This window comes from Paramormyrops kingsleyae, chromosome 2 (assembly GCF_048594095.1).
Source record: "Paramormyrops kingsleyae isolate MSU_618 chromosome 2, PKINGS_0.4, whole genome shotgun sequence".
Taxonomy (NCBI): Eukaryota; Metazoa; Chordata; class Actinopteri; order Osteoglossiformes; family Mormyridae; genus Paramormyrops; species Paramormyrops kingsleyae.
Window position 1 is genome coordinate 27,488,973 of NC_132798.1, and position 23,939 is coordinate 27,512,911.

General features: G+C 38.7%; 1 protein-coding gene across 4 annotated transcripts in view; it reads right to left on the reverse strand.

The window, feature by feature from the left end:
• ssbp2a (single stranded DNA binding protein 2a) overlaps positions 1-23,939 on the reverse strand; it is a 97,110-nt gene that overhangs the window by 51,125 nt on the left and 22,046 nt on the right. For all 4 annotated transcript variants that reach the window (XM_023824068.2, XM_023824069.2, XM_023824070.2 and 1 more), the window contains exons 2-4: positions 10,267-10,339; positions 4,588-4,649; positions 4,189-4,273 (exon numbers count right to left, since the gene is read on the reverse strand). In XM_023824068.2, the coding sequence (XP_023679836.1) occupies positions 4,189-4,273; positions 4,588-4,649; positions 10,267-10,339 (220 nt within the window). The remainder of the gene's footprint in view (positions 1-4,188; positions 4,274-4,587; positions 4,650-10,266; positions 10,340-23,939) is intronic.

Consider the following 23,939-nt stretch of genomic DNA (forward strand, 5'->3'; position numbering starts at 1 on the left):
GTATTTTGCTTGGTTACCTATGGTTATGGTTAGGGCTCGGTAGGGGTTAAGGTTGTCATAGTTAGCGTTAGCATTTTCCCCATAGAAATGAATGAGCAGTCCCCATAAAGATATGTTTACCCAACTGTGTGATCTTTCCATAAAGCCTGAGGAATTGGAAGCAGTTTGGCCTTGTCTGGTGACATATGACATGACCTGTTCTCTGGATACATGTCCATTCACCATCCTTCCATAGGGATTATTGAAAGAGAGTGTGTGTGTGTGTGTGTGTGTGTGTGTGTGTGTGTGACAGAGAGAGAGAGAGATTGATATTCTGATAAAAGGTCATCCACATGGGAGACAAAGGCAGACATTTGGAGTCATATAAAGCTTTACACTTCAACCCAAGATGTCTAATTTTTCCTCCTCTGATTTTGCAACATGATATATACACAAGTGAACAAAATATTGGAAACAACACATAAACACACATACACAAACTCACAGAATTAACAAAATCACAGTGCAAAAAACAGCTACTTAGGAATGTTGTTAAACACCATAAAATAGTCTCAAACCACACAATACAGAAATAAACCAGCAGCTCTGTGATATTCTCAAAAATGTTCCTTCAACCCACAATGACTACTGCCAGCTGTTAAACATTGTGGTGGGTTTTTAATGGCATGAGCAGTCATCATACAGGAACCAGTGGGTCCGATGATTTCTCTGCCTAGTTGTATAATGGATGAGTAACATGAATACATTTTACAGGACTAGATGCACCCTATGGTGAAAACACAGTTTCCTTATAACATCTCCGTATTCCAAGTGAACATCACTACACACTCTGCTAAACAAACTGTGTTGTATTTCCCACCAGGAAGAAGTGAAATGTCTGACATGGCTTCCCCAAAAAGTATAAAGTAGGTTCCCAAATCCTTCACCACCACCCCCCTCAATAACTGGAGGCTATCCTTCCTGAAGGATAGTTCAGTATCAAGTTGCACACATTTCAGAACTTGCATAACAGCAAATGGTGGCTCTACTCATTATTAATTCCTTTGAAATGCATATATTCTTAGGTTTCCTTTTATTTTGCCCATGATACGTCCTAACAGGCAGCATGGTTCTTAGAGAGAGAAAAAAAACTCTTTGATTTTAATGCAGTGCTTTGGAATGTTATTTATGTGCCCTGCACTTCCTTCATTACTGCATTTATTTGCACTCCTACAGGCCTCTTGTTCCTATGCTGCAAATGGAAACCAGCACCTCTATTCACTGTCTCTGACTTATTTGTCATTTTTTTATTTGCATTCATTTTCGCCTACTTAAGTTTCAGTTATTACACAAAATGCACAATACACAAAACAACACATTTTTACATGCAGTTTCAATAATATTTCCAAATTAAATAAAGTGAAATATAACGTCCATTGACATGAACTGCATATGATCAGTAGCCACGGCATAACAGACAGAAGATTCATGGTACTTCATAGTACTTTGCGAAATGACTAGTAAGTCGATGGCAGTTCTTAACATTTACATTTTATTTGTGTGTATAACAAAGCATGACACCAGGAAACAAAAAATGTAATTTCATCAATATCTATTGCATTGCTGTTGATATCATGTTAGTCATTATCAGTCCTGTACTGCAGGATGAACGTCCATAACGTCCATTAAAGCGAGTGCCTGGAACTGCAAAGTTATAATTTGTGCCTTTAGTCTACAATTTGGCCCTTTCTTCAGAACTCCAAATGCTCTCCAAGGAAATGCAGCTAATTGGCAATAGAAAAGATCCTCTCAGGCCAGCCAGCGCTGCTCCAGTGGGTGGACGACCTCTGGCCTCTCATAAACAGCTCCTTCTCTTTCCTGCCATCACCATTATCAGTTGTTCGCTTTGATTACACTGCTATATAAACTCATCTTCCAGAAAGCCTGCATCATCAAAGTTATGGAAAATGTCAAAGCAAGCTGAGGCAACTCAAAATGACAGCTGACATTCATCTGGATAGAATAAATATAGTCATTATGCAAGGCTGCTTCTTGGTGCATTTTACTGGTTAATTAAAGCTTTGTAAATATTTTTGAAAAAAAATCATTGTTTATAACTGCTAGCCTTTGGAAATGTGGCATTAACTATAAGAGTTTAAGAAATTGCTTCTTTGGAGAATATTAAGTAAATCAATATTCCCAAAGTTCACAGTTCATTTGTCAGATATTTTACCTACAGCCAGTCTGGTGATCCTGCAATGCCTGCCTCAGCCTCCGTTACATCAGGGTCAATGACTCCACTGCTATCAGTGTCCCTCTGTTCCGGCTGGTGTCCCTGAAGGTGGATCAGCCAGCCCTAAACCGCAGGAAGCACCAGGAACCTGCTCTCTGCTCTTAATGATTATTTCACCTGACCATTCCATCAAATAAACATTTGCAGTAAAACAGAACATTCTGCGGATTCCTCATATTTTAGCAACAAAAATCCCAGAACAGATGCTTTATTCTGAATCTACTTTAGCATAAGATAATAATCCAGTAAGTGTGATTTAAAACTATATGCTGTACATCAATGGAATAAACATACAAAACCGTGTTCCATATGTCATACTACTCAATTCAGCAACAATTCAAAGTATTATTATTAATTATCATCATTATTATTATTTATGTATTTTATTATTGTTATTAATAATAATATTAATGATAATAGTAATAATATTAATAATGATTATGATGATGATGATGATAATAATAATAATGACAACAATAATGCATGGATTCAATAAGTTGATATTACAAATTTTAATAAATGATAGTATGAAGTATGAATTTATATGCCGGGTGTAATGACTTCCTTACCGCTTAATTGAGCAGAAAATATCAGTGGAATTATAATTAGATTTCAAAGCATGGCCTGAATTGTATTTTTAATTAAATCTGATCCAAGGTGTAGTATGAATTTGCAGATTACGATCCATTGAAGAATAAAGACAAATGGCACGGCACCTCCAGCTTCATGTTTCTGTTTCGATATAAGTCAGACCTGATAATGCTGTATTCTTGACACGGCTGGGTGCATTTAAGGGCACTGGAAAGCAATATTTTCACAGTTCTATCATGGGACAGCCTAACATGTACTGGGTGTGATTATTAATTAAGATTATGGGGCGCCTGAAAGCAAGACAACCCCTTTACCCCATAGGACTGGAATCTGCTCCTCCCCCCCAGCCCACCCTCCCTATGCCGAGGTCCCCAGACGAACACAGAGGACAGCCCTTCCCAGAGGCCCTTGCTTCTCATTTGCACTTCTTCCTGAGCCAAGTCACCATGGTGAACCGCCTCTTGGCACAAAGCGGACTCAACAGCACTCAGAGGTCATGGCGCCCTTCTGCTCAAGGTGATGGCTGTGGTGGAATTTATTCACAGTTCCGTCCCTTTCAGCGGGGAGGCTGCATTTCAGAAACCAATTTTACTCTGACTACATTCGTTTATTTAGGACATTAGGGTATTGAGCTTGCATAATTATACTAATAACTGAACCTTAAAATGATTACGTTTATACTAAATATCACACACACACATACACACACACAGGTTTGTAATTATATCTTGGTGGCAACTCTCCATTCATTTCTATGGGGAAAACTCTAATCCCAACTTGATGACCTTAACCCCTACACAGCCCTAACGTTAACCATAAGTAGCCGAACTAAATATGAGACTTTTAGCATTATGGCTTTTTTGATTGCATTCACAGATCTTTGTGGGTGCCTGAATTACAAACCTGTGTGTATGTGTAATCTCTGATCTGTGTGTATGTGGAAATTTTAGTTTTTTGATTGCACTGGACCTGAAAACATCAAAATAACAGGATGTTCTCACAATGTAATATAAACCTAATAGACACACACACACACACACACCCAACAACACCTAAAAAGCCTAAATAATTCTATGTTTAAAAGATACATATTGACTAAACCATCTTGATATCGTTACCATGAAAACCCTAAATTTGCAGATTCATTCACTCTGTATGATAACTCCCTCACACAACAAATCTGTGGGCAATGTGTACAATGTTGGCAACAGCACTGCTAATATCACTTCAGTCAGTTTTTGCATTGCAAATGAAAGCTATTATTTGCTAAATAAGTACAGAAAAAATTAAAACAAACAATTAAGCTGTAAAACAACTGCTCTTACATAGTCATGGAAAGCCTTGGCTTCACTGGAGTGCTCACACGTCTCCCTCCTTTCAGGTGCGGCGCAGTACAAATCCCAGAATACACTGCAACATGATACATGACAACCGCTGTGAGCAACTATAAGCACATAGACCTGCTTCAATGAGAAAAGTACAACTCCCCAGGGCTCTAGTGAGTCTAGGCCCCCGGCCTTTAAAATTGAAATCGGATTCAATTTTACAGTAAATACTCAAGAAAATATTTCGGAAAGAACTTGCGCGTTCTGAAAAAAAAATAGCCCTTCATTTTCAGCCTCATGCAGCAACAGAGGATAAATAATCACAACAAACAAACATAAGGGTTTTAAATATTTAGCTGGCATACATGTCCCAATATTTAAAGAAATAAAAGAACTCACCACCACCAAGAGTGCAGAAATCCTGGAGGTTCCCCTAATGTGATATTCTTTTCCCATCGTATCTTAGAGAAAAAGAGAAAGGTATAAGAATGGTGTAAAGATTGCATGAACCTGGGTAAGTGCAACAGGGCAAAATTTCAAGGCAACATTTGGAAATAAATTATAAAGGACAGGTATAAATAGAATAGGTTTTTCCAGAGTGTCTGTTTAACCATGTATCATTAAGTCAAGATATCAAGGCACTATGAAGCCACTGACATGAGCAGATTAAAAAAAAAAAAGAAAACCTACTCACAAGTATGACTGAACAGAGTGAGGGTTACATTTACTAAAGCTGGTGGGAGGCAGTTTTGAAAAAGAACACCCACAGTTATACGGTCTTCTGTGCGTATGTGTATTCAGTCACGGACAGGAGTATGATTTCACAGAAATCCACCTATCAGTCTTATAACCACTTATCCTGGTTACAGTGGGGCCTGGAGCCTATGCCCAGCACCACAGGACACAAGGATAGGGTGAACCCAGGATGGGATGCCAGTCCATGGCAGGACACATACATGCATACTTACACTTACACACAGTTCATATACTGCTATCATTGTACATAGTCTCCATTAGGCTTTGGCAGTATGATGTTATTATCTTACATCAGTATTTGGAAATCCTGAGGATATTTTTTAATAGCATCTACTTTTAACAGCAACTAACCTAACCACATGTCTTTGAATGTGGAAGAAACTGGAGTACTCTGGTCATGATGGTGCGGCCGAGGTCAGGCGTCTTCCTGATCGCTCCGATTTGTTACATTTCACTACATGTTGTATGTGTACAACTGTGTATGTGACAAAGAAACCACTTGATTGATTGATTAATATTGTCAGAAATGCAGATATGATACGAAGATGCTGCATTAAAGCAATGTAAAGTAATGTATCACCAGGTCAGAGGTTTTTGTTTTTTTTAACTGATGGAAAATTGAAATTTAAAATGAAATTAATTTATTACAAACAGGAGATTTATTTGGAAGTAGAAAATAATTTGCTTATGATTACCTTTTGCAATTAGGACTAATATTTAATATAATTCGCAGCAATCTTGCCCAAGTTCTCATGCATTTACATTCACGCTGCTATTAGATTGGTTAACTAAGTTTTACATTCACCCTAGGAGGTGGTTATATGATGTGTGCAGCAACTAAAAAGAAGAGGAATGATGTCGACAAACGAAGTGTGATATTTTTAACTCTCCAACAAGAACTTGTCTCCTTGTTTCCCTAGCACTCAATTTCCATACAGATGATCCTGCTTAGACTCAGATTCTGAAGTTTACAGAAGCCTATATGATTTATTTATTTATATTGCTTTTTTAATGCCATCATATGACATGTCTATAAGGTATGACGGTATCAAAAACTAGATACCACCCAAGCCTACTCTCCATTCATTTCTATGGGCATAACCCAAATCCCAGCTATAACAACCTGAACCCCTACCCAGCCTAACCATAATTATAAGTAACCAAGTCTTTGGACTATTTTAGTTTTTTCTTTGCATTCCCTTGTGGGGATTGGAAAAATGTCCCTACATGGTCAAAATAACAGGTTTTTATCACATTGTGGGAACATTTGGTCCCCAAAACTTAGTATTTACATGAACACACACACACAATTCAGAAACAGAAACTAACCTAACCACATGTCTTTGAATGTGGATGAAACGGGAGTACTCAGAGGATTCCTGCATAACGTGAGAACATACAGACTCCACACACACACAGAGCACATCCAAACTTCCAATGATGCAGGTGTGAGACAACCCTGTTACTCACCGAGCCACAGAGCCAACCATAACCTTATTCAGAGAAATCAATTGCCTTCAATAAAACTTAATCGTAATAGCAAGCTTAAAAGTGAGAACTAAATTCTCCAATGTTACTGAAAGTCCTCCAGATACCTATTAAATACATTTATACTTTAAACTACATTTATTTGATGTGACATTCCCTCATAGTGTGTCCATATAACAATAAATTATCAGTTAATTAGCTACCTTTTCACCTCCTCCTCCGTATGTGAGGAAATATAAAACTTAATTAAGCTGCAGCAATATTATATTATATTAAAATCCTACTCTGCACATGTCCACATTTTACAGTTTTACATGGAGGTTTTTAAGGTACTATCTTTCAGCTTTCATCTATGGAAGCTATATCAAGTGGAGATGAGAAACAGAGACTGACTTAAGAGTTTAAATCTGTTAAATATTCAGCACAAAAGCAGGAAAGTTTTTGGCCACAAGGCAGATAACCAGACAAACTACACATAAGTGCAGGAAAAAGTGAAGCATTTCAAAACCTGAACAAATAAGGTTCTCTTTGGCTAGGGAAATGTTTTATAAATCATTGGAAGAATTGTACTGAAGATATCTGGATATCAGTGATATACATAAGTATCAGTGATATTATGTTATGACAAATTGTTAATTAATTAAATGATTAAAACTTAGACAGGGGCTTTGACTTTTCAGCATCCAAAAATCAGATCAATTAAAATAAAATGCAACACACAAAAAGTATTTTTGAGAACAATACAGAATCGATACAAAAACTAACCCTGGTCTTGTGACTCTCCTTCCTGTGACTGTCATACTCTCCCTTCGTAGCTCTACAAAAGGAGAGTATGGCACTATTTATTTATTTATGGCATATCCATATCACCATACTCACCACCATGCACCAACCATGTTGGTATTTCAGCCAAGATATTTCAGCTGACTCAGTCAACTATACCTTTTGACTGCTAGATTTTTTTATTTTTTTTATATATATATATATATATATATATATATATATATATATATATATATATATATATATATATACACACACACACACACACACACACACACACACACACACACACACACACACACACACACAGTGGTACTTTGGTTCTCGAACTCACTAGAACTCGAATTTCTTGAAAGTCGAACAAACCAGTTTGACCTAGAACTCGATCTGAATATCAGAAGTCAAACCGTGAACGCTGACCTAATATAAATTGTACGCGCCAGGAAAAGTCATACTACAATGCAATTCTTACTTGAATGCCTTCTTCACAGACTGGACGATTAACCAAATAAAGCAGCGCAACATTACAATAACTAACAATAAATAAACCACTAACTTACGTGTACTATTAGAGCATTTATGTCATTTATTTAAACTTTATTTTACCAGGTAAATTAACTGAAAACCAGTTCTCACTACTTTACGTGATATTCGGGAGAAATAGCAGATTACGTATACAAACGTCATGCGTGTAACTAAACTCTTCAGCCAATAAAAGCAAAGGTGTGTCGTCACGGAGGCGGTTCCAGTTTGTGCAGCCGGGTGAGAGGTCACAATGCATCTAACCGTAATGCATTGCGTCAGGATCAGAAATTTCAGAATGCGTTGCTTTAAGCCAGCGCTGTAAGCAAGTCAAACGCACCCAATGACCGGACTGGGGAAACAAACTAAAACGCGGACTTAACACAGAGGACTAATGACAACAACCAGAAACAGCTGATCACATGGGGATCCCACACGAGGTTAACGAGGGGGCGTGACACACGGAAGGAGCGGACGATCGGGGTAGGACAGGGGTAATGTTGGGATAAGATCTTTATCGTTTTGGAAGCCATTAGGAAAAAAAAAATGCTCTTCATGTTTTATCCTGTTCATTTTGTGTTTAGATGCTTAAAAAAAACATATTTAGGTGTAATTTTGGGGGCCCGGGAACCAATTAATTGGTTTTCCATTATTTCTTATGGGAAAAATTCGATCAGATAATTTTTATGAAAATCAAAACAGTGCTCTTTTTTGATAAGATAAAGAGCATGACTCATAAGATGGCCACCATAAATGTTCAAACCAGCCTTATAAAATCTGACAGGAGTTACTGCCACCCCCGCAAAATTAGAGTGAGTACACAATGTTAAATATGCTGCACACAAAGCTTACGTTTTTCTGAGTGCTTGCTCTAGCAAGTTTCGAGGGTTTTGATTTCCTGCTGTCATGTCAGTTTCCTGTGTGTGTTTTTGACGTGAATGAAAAAGACATGGAAACCATATATTCAGTTCAGTTGTATTGCTTCAGAATGTCTAATTGGCATCACTTAAATTCAGCCATGACTGAGACCTGTAGTATGTAGTAATACTCTTATGCAGCCTGTAGAAGTAAAAGGGTTTAATGGTTCTGGAATCTTCAATGTTTAAACACTGCAATATCATCTCACTTTATCTGCTTTAAGGTTACCTTTCTAAATACAGTTCAAACAGGATATTTAAAATTATATAAATAAAAGCTGCCAATGAAAGAAATGGAAATATTTACTCCAGATTTAATTCTTAATGTGTGCCTGTGTTTACCCAAGATTTCAGTTAATGTACTTCAGAATAAAACATGATAATCTTACTTCCATCTTTTGATCTTCAATGAAGTGACAGTTTTAAGTTGTACTGCGAACTGAAGCTAATCCTTGAATACCATCACAGAGCACTGCACGAGCAGCAGGGCAAAGTCATGCAAGTTGTTCTATTAAAGCGCTCCTTTATCTGGTGCCTTTTACAGACAACCTATTGTCTTACAGTCCGAAATATTGGGATTAAAAAAAAAAACACAAAAAATAAATATAAGTATATAACTTCAGAAAGGAAACAGAACATATTAAGACAACAACAACAATAATAATAATAATAATAATAATAATAATAATAATAATAATAATAGAAAAGCTATTTTGTTTGCAAAACTTCTTGTGGAAATGTTAATGTATGAGACCTTGAGGCCAGTGACTGCATCAAGCAGAATGGACTGTTTGATTGCCCCTAACAAGATCTTCTTACACTTGGAAATGTGGACAGAACACATCGTGATAAAGCATTAAACTCACAGTCGACATGCTTAGAGATGGCAGTATCAATGTATCCAACATGCAAACCCATGACAAAGTTGGGTATGAAAGTTGATCAAGGGCATAGATTTGGGTATGGACAGTAGGGACGTGTCCCTACCAATATTGTTAGAGGACCATGTGTGCAGTGGAGGCTTAATGATTAGGGAAGTGCACTTGTAATTGAAATATTGCTGGTTTGAATCCCCGACCAGCAAGACACCACTGAGGTACCCTGAGCAAGGTACCGCCCCCAAGCACTGCTCCCCGGGTGTGGAATTAGCTGCCCCCTGCTATGTCACGATGTCACATTAAATGCAGAGGACACATTTTGTTGTTGTGCACTGTGTGCTGTGGTGTGTCAACAATGACTAGTGATCTCTAAATGTGTGTTTAGGGTTCGGGGGTGAATAGGTCCCTACCGGTGTTGAAACCAAGCCGACAGCCTTGGTGTTGATGATGAATGCAAAATACTAAGAGGACATTTCAAATACCTTAATATAGAATCTCCCTGAAAGACTTCATCTGGTTATGTTATTCCTATATAGGTACTGCTGTACTCTAACTCTTGCTCCGTCCTTTTAAATGAACACTAAACATCTAATGTGTCCTGCCAGCTCAGCATTTTGCTTATGTATAATTAAATTAGCAGGGAGCTCTAAAGTGCAGTCCATTGCTTGCAAGGAAAAATCTGCTCTTAGCATTTCACTCCTGAATCTATAAATATACCCAGGATGGATGCTTACCTCTGACAGGAAGGTCTGTGCAGATTTCTGAGCCCCCACATGAAGCAGATACTCATACACATACAGTGCTAACCTGCAGATGGAGAGATGTGAACAAAATCAGGTAAAATCGGCTCCAAATTTGGGAGAAATCAGTTTCTTTTCCAAGAAATTAGAGAAAATTATAAATCTGACATATGCTAACCTGGCAAAATAGGTCATACATTATACTTCAACCGTACACACATAAAACAAGGCCTGCAAAATGTGCTATAGCATTTTTTTTAATAACGAAAATCTCCCCTTGTACAGAATGAGACATTTCACCGATCATTGGTTTCCATAGCAACGGGTATAATGTTTGTCAGAAAAATAAAACAAAGTATTGTTATATAGAATATATGTAGCTAATCAAGGCCCCATTGTTATGGAATACTTCAATATGTAGCAAGGCCATAAACCTGAAAAGACTTATGGGGATGTACAAAACAACAAATTGTACACACTTCTGTACTGAGTGCCAAATATTATTTTAGCTTACTTTGGTTAACGATAAAGCAATATATTATGAAAGGAATACAAGGCAAATTCTCTATGTTTTTACTTAAAGAAGCAATTAAAAAACAATTGATCACATTTCTTTGTGGACTTCTGGTTAAATTAGATCAAGATTACACAAATATAATGCATATACTCCAAAATCAGCACTGGATTGATAAGTGAATTCCAAAACAATGTATTATATTGTCTTTGTACCTGCAAGCTTGCTATGTTGACACCATACATGGAGAATTTAACTCAAATGGCCATTGCATTACCATTTTTAATTTAATTGAAGTTTGGCACGTGAATGACACATACCTCCCAGAGCTTAGAAATGTTTTTTGTTTATTTAAAAAAAAAAATCCTTTGAGATATAGCACCTTCTCTTCACCGCAGGTAGCAAAGAAAAAAAATTCATTCCCCACATTTCACTGCAATTACCTGAACAGACACATACTTATACAGCCCCACGCAGCCACTGAAGATTATATTCTAGTTATTCATATTAATTTATCTATTCCTTTAATTTGCTCGAAATTGCCATGTGTATAGGCACCTGTAAGTGTGTATCTTTCTTCATGGTACCACCAGGAAAAATGTGTATGCTGGATAATAGCGATTCTGATTCTGCTTCTAATTCTTGATACTGAATTGTCCTTATCAGGGCATCCTGAGTGCTTCCATCAAAAAGCTCTAAAGTATCAGAATTAAACAAAATGAGGAAAAATAAACAGTTGTTAAACTTTTTAATAAAATATTCGATGGCTTATACTGATAGATCTTCCACAGACATGATACAGGTTACATTTCTACATTGACACCACAGAAAGTACATTTATACATCTGGGGCCACTTTGTTAGGTACTCTACTTAGTACCAGGTAGTGCCCCCTTTTGTCTCCAGAACTCCAAACTTCAATGGTTCCAAGTTAGAGATTTAAAGATGGCCCTTCTGCACACCAATGTTGTACTGAGCTGTTCTTTTTGCACTTGTGCTCATCCTGTTAGCTGTAACGAGTCTGGCCATTCTCCTCTGACCTTTCTCATTACCAAGGTGTTTTCATTGTTTGTAGGAGCAGACAGTTTATGTTAATGAGCAGGTGTACCTAATACATTAAAAGTATAATCAACGATGATAAAATGTTAAGGGCTGTATGACATTTACAATAATAATAATATTGCAGGGACCATTCAGTCTGAATTAATGAGAAAACCAGGTAGCTGCAGAGAATTTTTTTTCCTGAGGGAGGACAGTGGAATACTGGCTTGGCATTTTACAGTGTTTGATATGCCAACATGTTGTGGTAAGGTAACCCCCCCCCCCCCTCCCGCCCCCCCCCCCCCCAGGTCCATCAATCTGAAACTAATGTTTCACTTCCAGTAACCTAAGAGCGTCAGAAGCCGCTGGAGAAAACCACACACAGCACTGCACAGACTGATGCTGGACGCAGCAGCTTCTCCCTTTGGAGAAAGGGGATCTCAAGAAAGCAAAACAACGCATATATCCTTTCCAAATGAATTCACAGTCTATTTCTGCGGAAGGCCTCAGCTGAAAAGAGACAAGGCTAAAACAAAGCACCAGTGATCTAACCTGTATTAAATGAATTATGCATGATATAGGAGATGTTACACTCTGTGTTTGAGAGCTTAAATCTCAAGTGTATGGTTTCTGTTCAGCCACGTAACAAGGTGCTTTATACACAATGCTAATCCATAAAAAAACATTATATAGTATATGAGTCTCTGCAAATATATATTATATATATATAAATATAAACAGAAAGCACCTTGTTCAGAGCTTGAATCATATCTGTATGCTGAATGAAAGCAATTCCAGTTATTAGATCTTAAAGTAAATTAATGGGAACTGACGGTAAAGTTGATACTGTACACAGCTGAATCCCTGTTATTGAGTAGCCTTATCAAGCTGTAATAATCTTCCTGCCCAGTACTGGTCTGCAAGATTCCTTCCATGTTACCATGAGCAGAAGAGACATACATTTACACCTGCTACCCTTGAACACCACCACCGCCCCGCTTCCCAAATTCAGCTGCGTTCATCTCTCTTGCATTTTCTTTCACAAACCAGAGCAGCTGTGATGAAAATTTAATCAGCAAAACATCTCGGGAGTTGGATTTGAAAGGCAAAATTTTGGAAAAAAGCTCAGCAGAAGCTCGGCCTGGAAGGATTACTAGGCCAAGAATATCTATTTACTCTGGGGCAGGTTACCGTGCCCCACGCGTGTAGATCAAGGCAGTCGTTGGTTTGGGAAGCACCCTGACCGATCAGATATCTTTTTTTTTGTTTAAGGGGCCAAGGTAACTGCATTGAAAGCATTTCCCTATAATGTGAGGTTCTCACTGTTACTATTAGTCCTATGATGGTGCATTTAGAATGACTGTGTCACAAGGATACCCGTCCAATCATGGAAAGCTAAGGACTGTGTCACAAGGATACCCGTCCAATCATGGAAAGCTAAGGACTGTGTCACAAGGATACCCGTCCAATCATGGAAAGCTTAGGAACGCCCTGAACGGGCTTGCTTGACATCACTAGGCATGAACACATACTGACATTCCCTCACTGAGGAGAAAAGCAGGGTGAACACGCTCCAAGGTCAGAGTATGTGGCCTGGTCCCAGGGCGGCTCACTGCTCACTGAGGGACTGTGCCACTGTGCCGCTTTAAAATATATCAATATTAATAATAAACCAACCCACCCACATCATATGTAATGTAAATATAAGGCCACATTAAACGTTTTTTTTTTACAACGGCTAAAGAAAATGGTTAAGGTTAATGGTTAAAAATGACATAATAGACCGCAAATGCAAATCCCAAAGGAAAAGTAAAACTGCTGCTCTGTCAGTAAGAAGAGGTGCTCACCTTGAAGTTACACCATTGTTTTTAGATAAGGTGTTACATACAATATCCACCCAGCCACCTCCGAAACACTTATCTAATTCAGGATCACAGGGGACCCTGAACCCTGTGGCAAGCAGCATAGGGCACAGGGTTGGGATGCACCCTGGATGGGATGCCAGCCCAGCACAGGGTGCATACATGCACACACTCAGTCTCTCAATGGGAAATTTAGAAACTCCAGTTAGTCTACCCTCATGTCTTTAGACTGAGGGTGGGAACCAACATGATACATGAGAAAATGCAAACTCCAAAGAGCAGAAACAGGATTTGAACACTCAACCCCTAAGGTGTAAGGCAACAGTGCTACCCAGTGAACCAGGATGTCACCCTATTACAAACAGTATATACTAGAACAACACCACTACCAACAACAACACCACCACCAACATCACTACCTCCACCAACAACACCACTACCACCAACAACAACAACACCACCACTACCACCAACACCACCACCATCAACAACAACACCACCAACACCAACAACACTACTACCACCAACAACACCACTACCACCAACACCACCACCAACAACAACAATACCATCAACAACAACACCACTACCACCAACACCAACACCACTACCACCAACAACACCAACACCACTACCACCATCAACAACACCACTACCACCACCACCAACAACAACACCACTACCACCAACACCATCAACAACACCACTACCACCAACAACAACAACAACAAAAAGAAGAAGAAGAAGAAAGTGTGATGCTACATTGATTTTTCCCTGCTTATTAGATTCTTAAGGAGAGGTCTTTGTTTTGCATTTGATGCTGCCTCTGCTGTCGAGTGTCTCAGGTAAAGAAAAAATGCAAAAATGCCACAAAAATCCAGAAAGGCAGTGCAAAAATCACACTAAGTGACCAGGAGTTCAGTCACAGTAGCTATTCCCTCAAGAGTCTGAGGTGAACTGCCACCCAGCAAGACCCAAGCCCCTGATATGAACCCCCACGCTTTACTTCACACTTACACTTACCAATCTTATTGGTAAATATACAATATGATAAATTATACTTTGGATCACATAATGCAGTGCGGCTTGTTCCACCAGCCTGCAAGCTCTGCATGTGCAGTGCGGGACAGGTATGGAAAAGCAGCCTGACACCAGACACCCTGACTGGTGCTGTTCGGCACCCGCAAGCAGGCCATCCTGCTACCATGTACTTTGATGGAAGGCAGGCAAACTTTACAAACTATAGGAAGCAGAAACAAAAGATAATAACAAATAAATAAGGGAGAATATAATAAGGTATTGTGTTTAGAAAAGATTTATCAACCTCAATGTATTATGTCTGTGTAAATTGGTGTATCACATTCAAATGCAAAACAAACAAAAATGAGAGAAATGCCAAGTTTCTACAAGGCACCTGATGGTACCCTATCAATTTCAACACAAAGACACCACAGAATGTACATTATTCTCAACAAAGACCCCTTTCTTCTTGTGATAAATGAACAAAACCACAAAGTATAGGGGAAAATACCATTCATTGCATTTTAATTACAGAAGTAGTTTACGAAAAGGTTAACAATGCCAGACTTGACAAAATTCTTGACACATCAGGGACATAAACAAAAATCGTACAGCAATTTTGTTTTCTGCTGCTTTACCTTGTTCTTGTAAATTCCTCCTCTCCATTTCAGTCTTTATTTTTCACTTAAACTAAAAATAGTGGTTACCAGACTGTGAAAGAGCAGTAGAGGACACACAGCTTCAGTCTTTGATCAACAGAAAAATAAGTTCAAGCCCACCACTGAGAGATGGACATTTCCTAATTCCAACAGAATGGGTCACAAAGAATTTGAGACAGCTTGGTCCTTGCCTGCCTGAAACGTACATGCTATCTATGAATACAAGGGAAACTAAATATCATGGAAGAATGACTGTGTGAGGCCCTTTACAGTTCAGAGTGACGGCCTAATGTTTCCATTGCATGCTGTCGGACTATAAGCTATTCAGAGAGCACAGAAACATTGGTTGGGATCATTTATGCTAAAATGCAGCTATATGATAGCAGTAGATAATAGGTATCCAGCTGTTTGGACTTTAAAAAAAAATCCCTGTTCTCATTCACAACTCTACATCACTATTGGAAAAAAAACCCATCCAACTAGTACAGAAGACACTCCCTATCCGTGAGGAGTGAGACACGTTTTGTGCTCGATGTGTGATCTTGTATGCTTCCCAGGTACCACGTGAATGTGTGTGAATGTCCCATGTACGCTTCCTGATATGAGGCCGACAGCTGTGGAGTTCCAAGCCAGCCCCAGAAGCCCACTCAGCAATGAGGAATTAACTGCACCTACAGTATGTGCTGACACTAACACATAGAGCACAAGCACACTGGTCTCTGCTGGCTGCACAGCAAACCCCTGCTCTGTCGTAAGACTGCTATACTACTCTTAAACAAGCTGTATCATTTCAAGGTAGTGCAATTATTATACATATGCACACAAAACTATGTGTAGGAATTCATCAAGAAGTTCAATTTCTGCTGTGCAATGGTATCCGTCACCCTTCAAATACACTAGAATTGCTGCCTCTGCAAATTGAAATGTAACTAATCTCATACAGTTCTTATTTTGTGCCTCTATCTTCTGTTTGTCAAAGCCCATCCTACATGGTATATTATCTGCACAATGTTCAGTGTAAACACTAAGTATAACTGACTCCAAGTCAGTATGACGAAGTCAGAAATGTTTTGCTTATATGAAAAAGTACCACAGAGCACTGATACATACCAATTGCATCAGTGCATTACAAACTGGCCAAATCAAGTGCTCAGAGCTAGACTAAACCAGACATAACAAGATGATGATGTAAACTGCCCAGGCATTTTTTCCAGCTTCACTGTCAAGATAGAATTTTATAGTTAAATTTAATATTCCAGGTGTTAGAAAAAACATATTAAAAATTAATCAGTCTGGGTTTCATATGATAGCACTTACAATGGATTTAACTCTTATCCAGGAATGCATGGGCTTTACAGTTCTCAGAAAGCATTCTCTTCAATGTCATTCTCTTAAACTGATATAAAACCAAAGAAATTCTTAAATTGAAACCATTTCTGTTAATCATATTTTTTAGTTGGAAAATGATCTCTTTCCCTCTTTTCCGCTCTCTCATGTTTGCTGGTAGTTTTTCTCAGGAAGTGTGAAGACAAATAAAGCTCAATCCTCATATCAATCTAACTACCATCTCTCCATTAGATTTTCCAGGCTTCCACAGACTTCAGTTTAAAACAAATAAATAACAGATACATTATATATCAACTATGATGTTTTAAAATACCTTTTTTGCTTTGAAAAGAAGAAGCATTCACAGTAAACACAGAAGTGCAGCATTATATAACATAGGCCTAATCACCATTAAAGTTCACAATGCTTAATGCAAAAATCTCTAATTTATCCACAATGGAATTTGTCATTTTAGACCACAAGGCTGATATAGATGCATACATCATTCTTCCTGTAACATAACGTCCACGATGAGCTTATGCAATGTATAAAATTAGTATATCCCTACTTGGAGGGCATGAGAGAGACCAAAAACAGTATGACCCTAAAGAAGAAATTGTGTCTATGTTAAAGAGTTTGGAAGATCAATGCAAGGAAAATCCCTCCGATGGTGTTTGTTTACCTGAAATTGAGTACAACTCCTGATGTAATGAAACTTCCATATTCTACATTTGAAATGACAACCTTATAGAGGAATATGCAACTTCTACAGTTTACTCTGACAGCAATGTTGGCAGACTTTTTCTATTCCACTGCATGTTGTAATTTTGCATGGTCCCCCTCTGCTGTGGCCATTTCCTCCTGTGGCCCAAAGATTTTTCACATGTACAGGGATCTCTAAATTCTCTTGGTGTTTTGCAATTTGTCCAGGATGTTCTGCTGACTTGCACCAAGTGCTGGCTATGATAGGCTCCAGGACTCAACATGACCCTGGACTGAATAAGCAGTTGGAAGATGTATGGATAGATGTCTATGTCGTTACAGAGGGCAGCCTGCTGGGCACCACTGCTGTCTCACACTTCCAGGGTTAGGACTGAATTTCCAGGTCTGTGTGGAGTGTTCTGTGTAGGATCCCTCCTGGTAGAACTGGTCAAAATGGTGTTTGTAAATTGCCTAGTGATTGACAAGATTACTCTTCAGTGGATTCCCCTGCCTTGTGCATCAAAGGATGGGCCCCAGCTCTCTGTGATCCTGTACTACATAAGCAAATGTAAATGTGTATGAATTTGTGTTTTGACAGAAAATCACTCCTGGAGCTTGAAGGTTAAAGCATTTAGTCACAAGTTCAGTTGGTTTTGATATGTTTTGCCGATGTTTGACCAAGCAGCATTCACAAAACTAAAATGATTGGGAATGTCCTCTTCTCCAGCAAAGGCTGGTAGTACATTGTTCAACATGGGCTGTCTGGGACTCGCTGTCAGGCAAGGACAAATATACATTAGCTAAAAGTGATGGCCAGTCTTGTACAGCACTGCTGATAGATCACAGTTATGTGCATAAAACAGGATGCAAGTATAAAGCAGTACAAATGTTAAGGTACCTTTTTCTGTACCAGGCAGGCAGAGCTGGTCTTCTCTGCCTTCTTCAAAAGAAGGCAGAGAAGGAGCTAAAAATTCATTCAATTTAAAAGAAGTAGCCAAGAAAAGTACAGTTATGATCATGGCAGTTTCCTGGTCATGTCATAATACACCAACTGGTAAACAGGTTAAGATAAAACTTATGAAATACAATTTTAAAATAGATGTTTATTAGATCCAGTGGGGGGGATAAAAGTGAAAATGGTGCTTGAAAATACAAAAAAGCTTGTTAAAAAGGGTAAACATTTGCTCTAACTTTCAAATAAAGTGGACTTGCATAAATGTCAGATCTAGTGCATCTTCAGCTGTGCATTAGAATAAATGAGCAAAGCTGTCGAATCAGATTCTGTATTATAGAACCTGTTAAAAGCCTCATCCCTCAAATCCTACAATTAACTGACAGGAACAATGCTTGTTTTACGCTATGCTAGTTACAGCCAAGTAAAACAAGTTCCTCTTGAGTCCCAGTCATCATTTTAGCTTTGTGTCTATGACGGCTGGCACAATTTACCCAGAGGAAACATAGAAAAGAGATTTAAAATATTACTTTGGCATCTTCCCTGGAAGTTTCCCATTCAAAAGAGCTGGCTGACATTATGGGAAAGAGATTTTTTCTCAATTTATGCCATGAAGAAAAAGAACCCCCTCCCATTCCAAGGAAAACAGTCACCAAATTGCACTGACACTGTGAACCGACTTGGAATGGATTAGAATGTATTTATGTAATTCATTTAATGTAGCGATTTAAGCACCATAACCCTGACTCAGGTCACTGCTTCAATCCACTCTCTACTTTATAACTCTTTTATGGTAGCGTGTGAATCAGAACAAGGGGGAAATTAAGATTAAGTTATACATCTGACTACTTTATATCTGAGAAAAACACTTTACCACTTTAAAACAACAAATTATAGTCTGTGAACTATTTTTTTTTATTATGAACTCAAATATTAGTGTTTAATGCTGCATGAAAAAGAGAATAAAACAAATTAACTCAATGGATTGGAGAATTCTTTCAGATAAGTAAAACTTAAAGACATTGTCATTTAAAATCATTGGCATAAAATTAATGATTAATATATCTCACTCTACAAAATGTAAATTCTAATAATAAAATGACAAAGAAAGCACAGCAAATATGATCTGTGTAGCAAAACATTTTGTACAACAGGCAAAAAATGTATGAAAGGGACCTGGCAGGATACCTGAGCTATCTAATGTCTAATTATTTACACATAAACACCTTTATACACATCCCTATTCATATTATTATACTCAGTTTAAAATAAAAAAGAGCAACAGAAAAGGGGAGTATGAAAGGATCAAGTATGATTAACAAAGGAGGAGCAGGAGAGGCACGGTTAAAATTAAAGCTATAATTAAAACGAGAGCACCAGGGTTGGGGGAAATAATGAAGATATGTAATTTCAGGGGAAAGCCACATTTGTCCTCCAACAAGTATTTTGCGTCCTCTCCAGTAGATGGTAAGAGTGCGTGTGCATTTGCACATTACCCATAATGGATACACAACTTGTCACACCATAACCATTTTAAAGTGTTGCCCTCTATAATGCATACACTAATCTAAAGCAAAACACAACTAGGCACCAGTTTGTATAATATTTCCTTTCAATAATTCTATTTTAATCATTGTTTTCATTTAATAAATCATAGAAATGTACAGGCCATCATTCATAAAAAATGAGAATACTCTGGCTTTCTTTTTGTGCTAGTCTCACCTTGATTAAACAATTTATTGAAGACTGGCATTGACACTGGTTTTTGGAATATTACAGGTGATGATAAAGAGCACCCTCTAGTACGAGTAATGCAGTCAGGCTCTGTCAAAGCCAGATAGAAACAGCGATATCTGAAATACTATATTTAGGAGAAAAGAGGAGAATGACCCCAAGTTCTGCTGACTTAATACTATAAATAGCTGTAGTTTTACCTCTATGCCAGGGTTTGACTGACTGAACTTCACAGTGTATTATTGATGGTTTCAGTCTCCTGCCTGTTGCTTTGCTAAAAATGAGCTGGGCTGTTGACACAGTCCAGTAGGTGTTGTGCTGTTGACACAGTCCAGTAGGTGTTGGACTGGGTGGATACTGGATCTAGTGGATCTTCATCATAGGAGCTATTGTCTTAATCAAATAAACTCTGTCATACAGTCTGTCATGTCTAGGGGCATTGAGGATTGAGATCTGCTAGCCGGAACAGGATTAGCTGAGGGTGTACGCAGGTGGAAAAGTACCTGCAAAATATCTAGTTTGATGTAATTTCTAACTTTATCAAAAATTCATATTATTAAATAAAAGTAAATCTGTTTATGAAGAAAAACTCCTTTAAGTCAATAATGCACATAGGGTTTCGAGTCTCTGCCTGGGTTACATGTGTGTGGAGTTTGCATGTTCTCCCCGTGTCATCGTGGGGTTTCCTCTGGGGACTCCAGATTCCCCTTCACAGTTCAAAGACATGCTGAGGCTAATTGGAGTTACTATATTGCCCATAGGTGTGAATGTTGTCTGAGTGTGCCCTGTGATGGGCTGGTGCCCTGCGATGGGCTGGCCCCCTATCCAGGGTTGTTCCCTGCCTCGTGCCCGTTGCTTCCGGGATAGGCTCCGGACCCCCCGCGACTCAGAAGGATAAGCGGGTTGGAAAATGGTTGAATGGATGCACATAGGGTTGCCTCTGTATTTCTGTTTATGTTACAGTAACAAAAAACTATGAAGGGTAATGACATTAGTGAACTATAAGGAGTATTCATAAACTTACTAATGCCGTCCTTGCATTCTCATATTAGTAGGCCAAGCGTGGAACAGTAGCGTGAAACATGAGATTAATCTTCACAAAGCTTACAGGGAAATTTAATCAATGGTGATGCACACAAAACGCTAATTCTAAAATAATTCAGGAAAAAAGCAGCATATCTTGCCAAAAACAAGAATATATCCTTAAAATATTTTATGTACAGTTAGTAAGTCATTTTACTTTCCATGAGTCTGCATATAGTGACTTTGAGAACCTGCAGATGTGTACACATTGTTGCATTGACTGCATGTGGTGTCTGCATGGATCACAGCACCATTTTGTTATATGACTATGACAGCGTGGATTTTTGGAATTAAATAAAGCAAGAAAGGGTGGACTGAAGCATGGGTATGGTCATTTCATTAAAAAGCATAGGCAAGGCTTTCGTTACCACTTTTAACAGCCATAATTGCAGATTTACCATCGTAACAAAATAAAAAAAAAAAAAACAATTCTTTATTCTTACTTTGCTGCAGACCATGGGTGGCACCATGGGTGGGCGTAAGGCTGCTTTTTGTGAAGTAGTTTTCCAAAGAATCACTCTTATAGCCCCCACCACTGTTATAATGCGTGATATTTTCTGGGCTAAGCCCTGGATATCCTTTGACCCTAAACCTGCCCCTAATGAAAGCCATACTACTTTTCCATATGGGAATTTATATAATTTAAAACATCAAGACAACAAAAGTACATCTCAGTTTGTGTTTAATATGTATTCCATCTGCAGCTATCACTGTTAATGCATTTAGGATTTGGACATTCGCTATGAGTCACACCAAAGGTATTTCGGACAGGTTTTTATTTTTTTAATTAACTAGCCAGTATCTCTATATTCAGGTTTAGCTTCAAATCTAGTTCAGTAGCTTGGGTACACACTCTGATGTCACTCACAAATGGACTACATTGAATCTGAATCTGATGAGCTCTTTCTAATTGGATAAATGTATATTAAATAATCAGTTGCATGGTCATATTTTATAAAACTGATCAGTGTTGGAGTTTTAATACCATAACGGTGAACAGCAATGGGTACAGTGGGTCGCAACAGCAGCTCTATAGTCAACTTGGGCAAGGGATGTGACTCCCAGCCCCCTCGCATCTGAGACTGCATGCTCTCCCTGTGTTCCATGCATTTCCTCCCACAATCCAAAGGCATACAACCCACATTCGAACTTGTTTTGCTAATTTGCTATATAGTGTGATTGGGTGTGTCTGTTCCCTGTGACGGACTAGGACTCCATCCAGGGTGTACCTCTCTCTTTTGTTCTGTGATGCTGGTGACAGGCTACAGGTTCCCCCACAACCATGTACTGGACAGGGTGAGCAGGTAATCCATGTCATGGAGGACACTCTGAGCTAGGACAGGATTTGTCAACAACCATTTCAATTAAAAGGACCTGGATTCTGGATTTCACTGAAGCGCTTGACTTCTTGCTGCATGCTGATTAGTCAGTTTCCTATAACCATGCGTGTGTCACTAATGTTAATGTAGAACAGCTGGATGAGACTTTCAACTAATGAAACAAACCAGTCAAAGCTCAAGAAAAGAGCTATTTAGCCAAGCACAGTAGCCTTTCAGTTTTAAAGTAGTTGTAAAACCTGAAGTAGTTCAAAGTGTCCTTCCTGACATGGATTATCTGATCCTAATGCTGGATAAGTGGGTAGAAGATGGATAGCTGGAAGATGTGTTGGTAAAGATTTCCAAGAGAAAATATTCTCTTTCTAGTGCATATCATCAAAGCGGAATGTTGTGTCTTAAAGTACCCTACATACCTTTTTTGACAGAATATTTTATTCTGTGCTTAATGATGGCACCTCTATATATTCCACAAATTCTATATTATCCAAAGCATTTGTGAGATCTAGATCATGCAGTTATCATGGAAAATTTCTCAATTTAAGCATCATACCCTTTATGGACAAAAGTATCGGGATACTTAAATCTTTGAATTCAGGTGTTTCATTCAGACCAATTGCCACAGGTGTATAAAATGTAGCAACTAACCATGCAGTCAGGTTTACAAACATTTGTGAAAGAATGGGTCATTCTGAAGAGCTCAGTGAATTCAAGCGTGGTGCTGTCATAGGATGCCACCTTTGCAATAAGTTTGTGAAATTTGTTCCCTGCTAGATATCCCATGGTCCACTGTAAGTGGTATTACTGCAAGGTTTAAGTGTTTCGAAAGAACAGAAACCCAGTTATGAAGTGGCAGACCACGTAAAGTAACAGAGCGGGGTCACCGAGTGCTGAAGCGCATAGTATGTAAAATTCACCAACACTCTGTTGACTCAATAACTACAGAGTTCCAAACTTTCTCCATTAACCCCAGCAGAAAAAAATGTGTGCTGGGAGCTTCATGGAATGGGCTTCCATGGCCGAGGAGCTGCATGCAAGCCTCACATCACCAAGCACAATGCCAAGCGGCGGATGGAGTGGTGTAAAGCACCCTGTCACTGGACTCTGGAGGGTAGAAACATGTTCTGTGGAATGACGAATCATGCTTCTCTGTCTGGCAGTCTGATGGACGAGTCTGAGTTTGGCGGATGTCAGGAGATCTTTACCTGCCTGACTGCACTGTGCCAACAGTATAGTTTGGTGGAGGAGCGATAATGGTATGGGGTTGTTTTTCAGGGTTTGGGCTAGGCCCCTTAGATCTAGTGAAGGGAACGCTTAATGCTTCAGATTACCAAGACATTTTGGACAATTCTAAACTTCCAACTTTGTGGGAAAAGTTTTAGGAAGGCCCTTTTCTGTTCCAGCATGACTGTGCCCCAGTGCACAAAGCAAGGTCCATAAA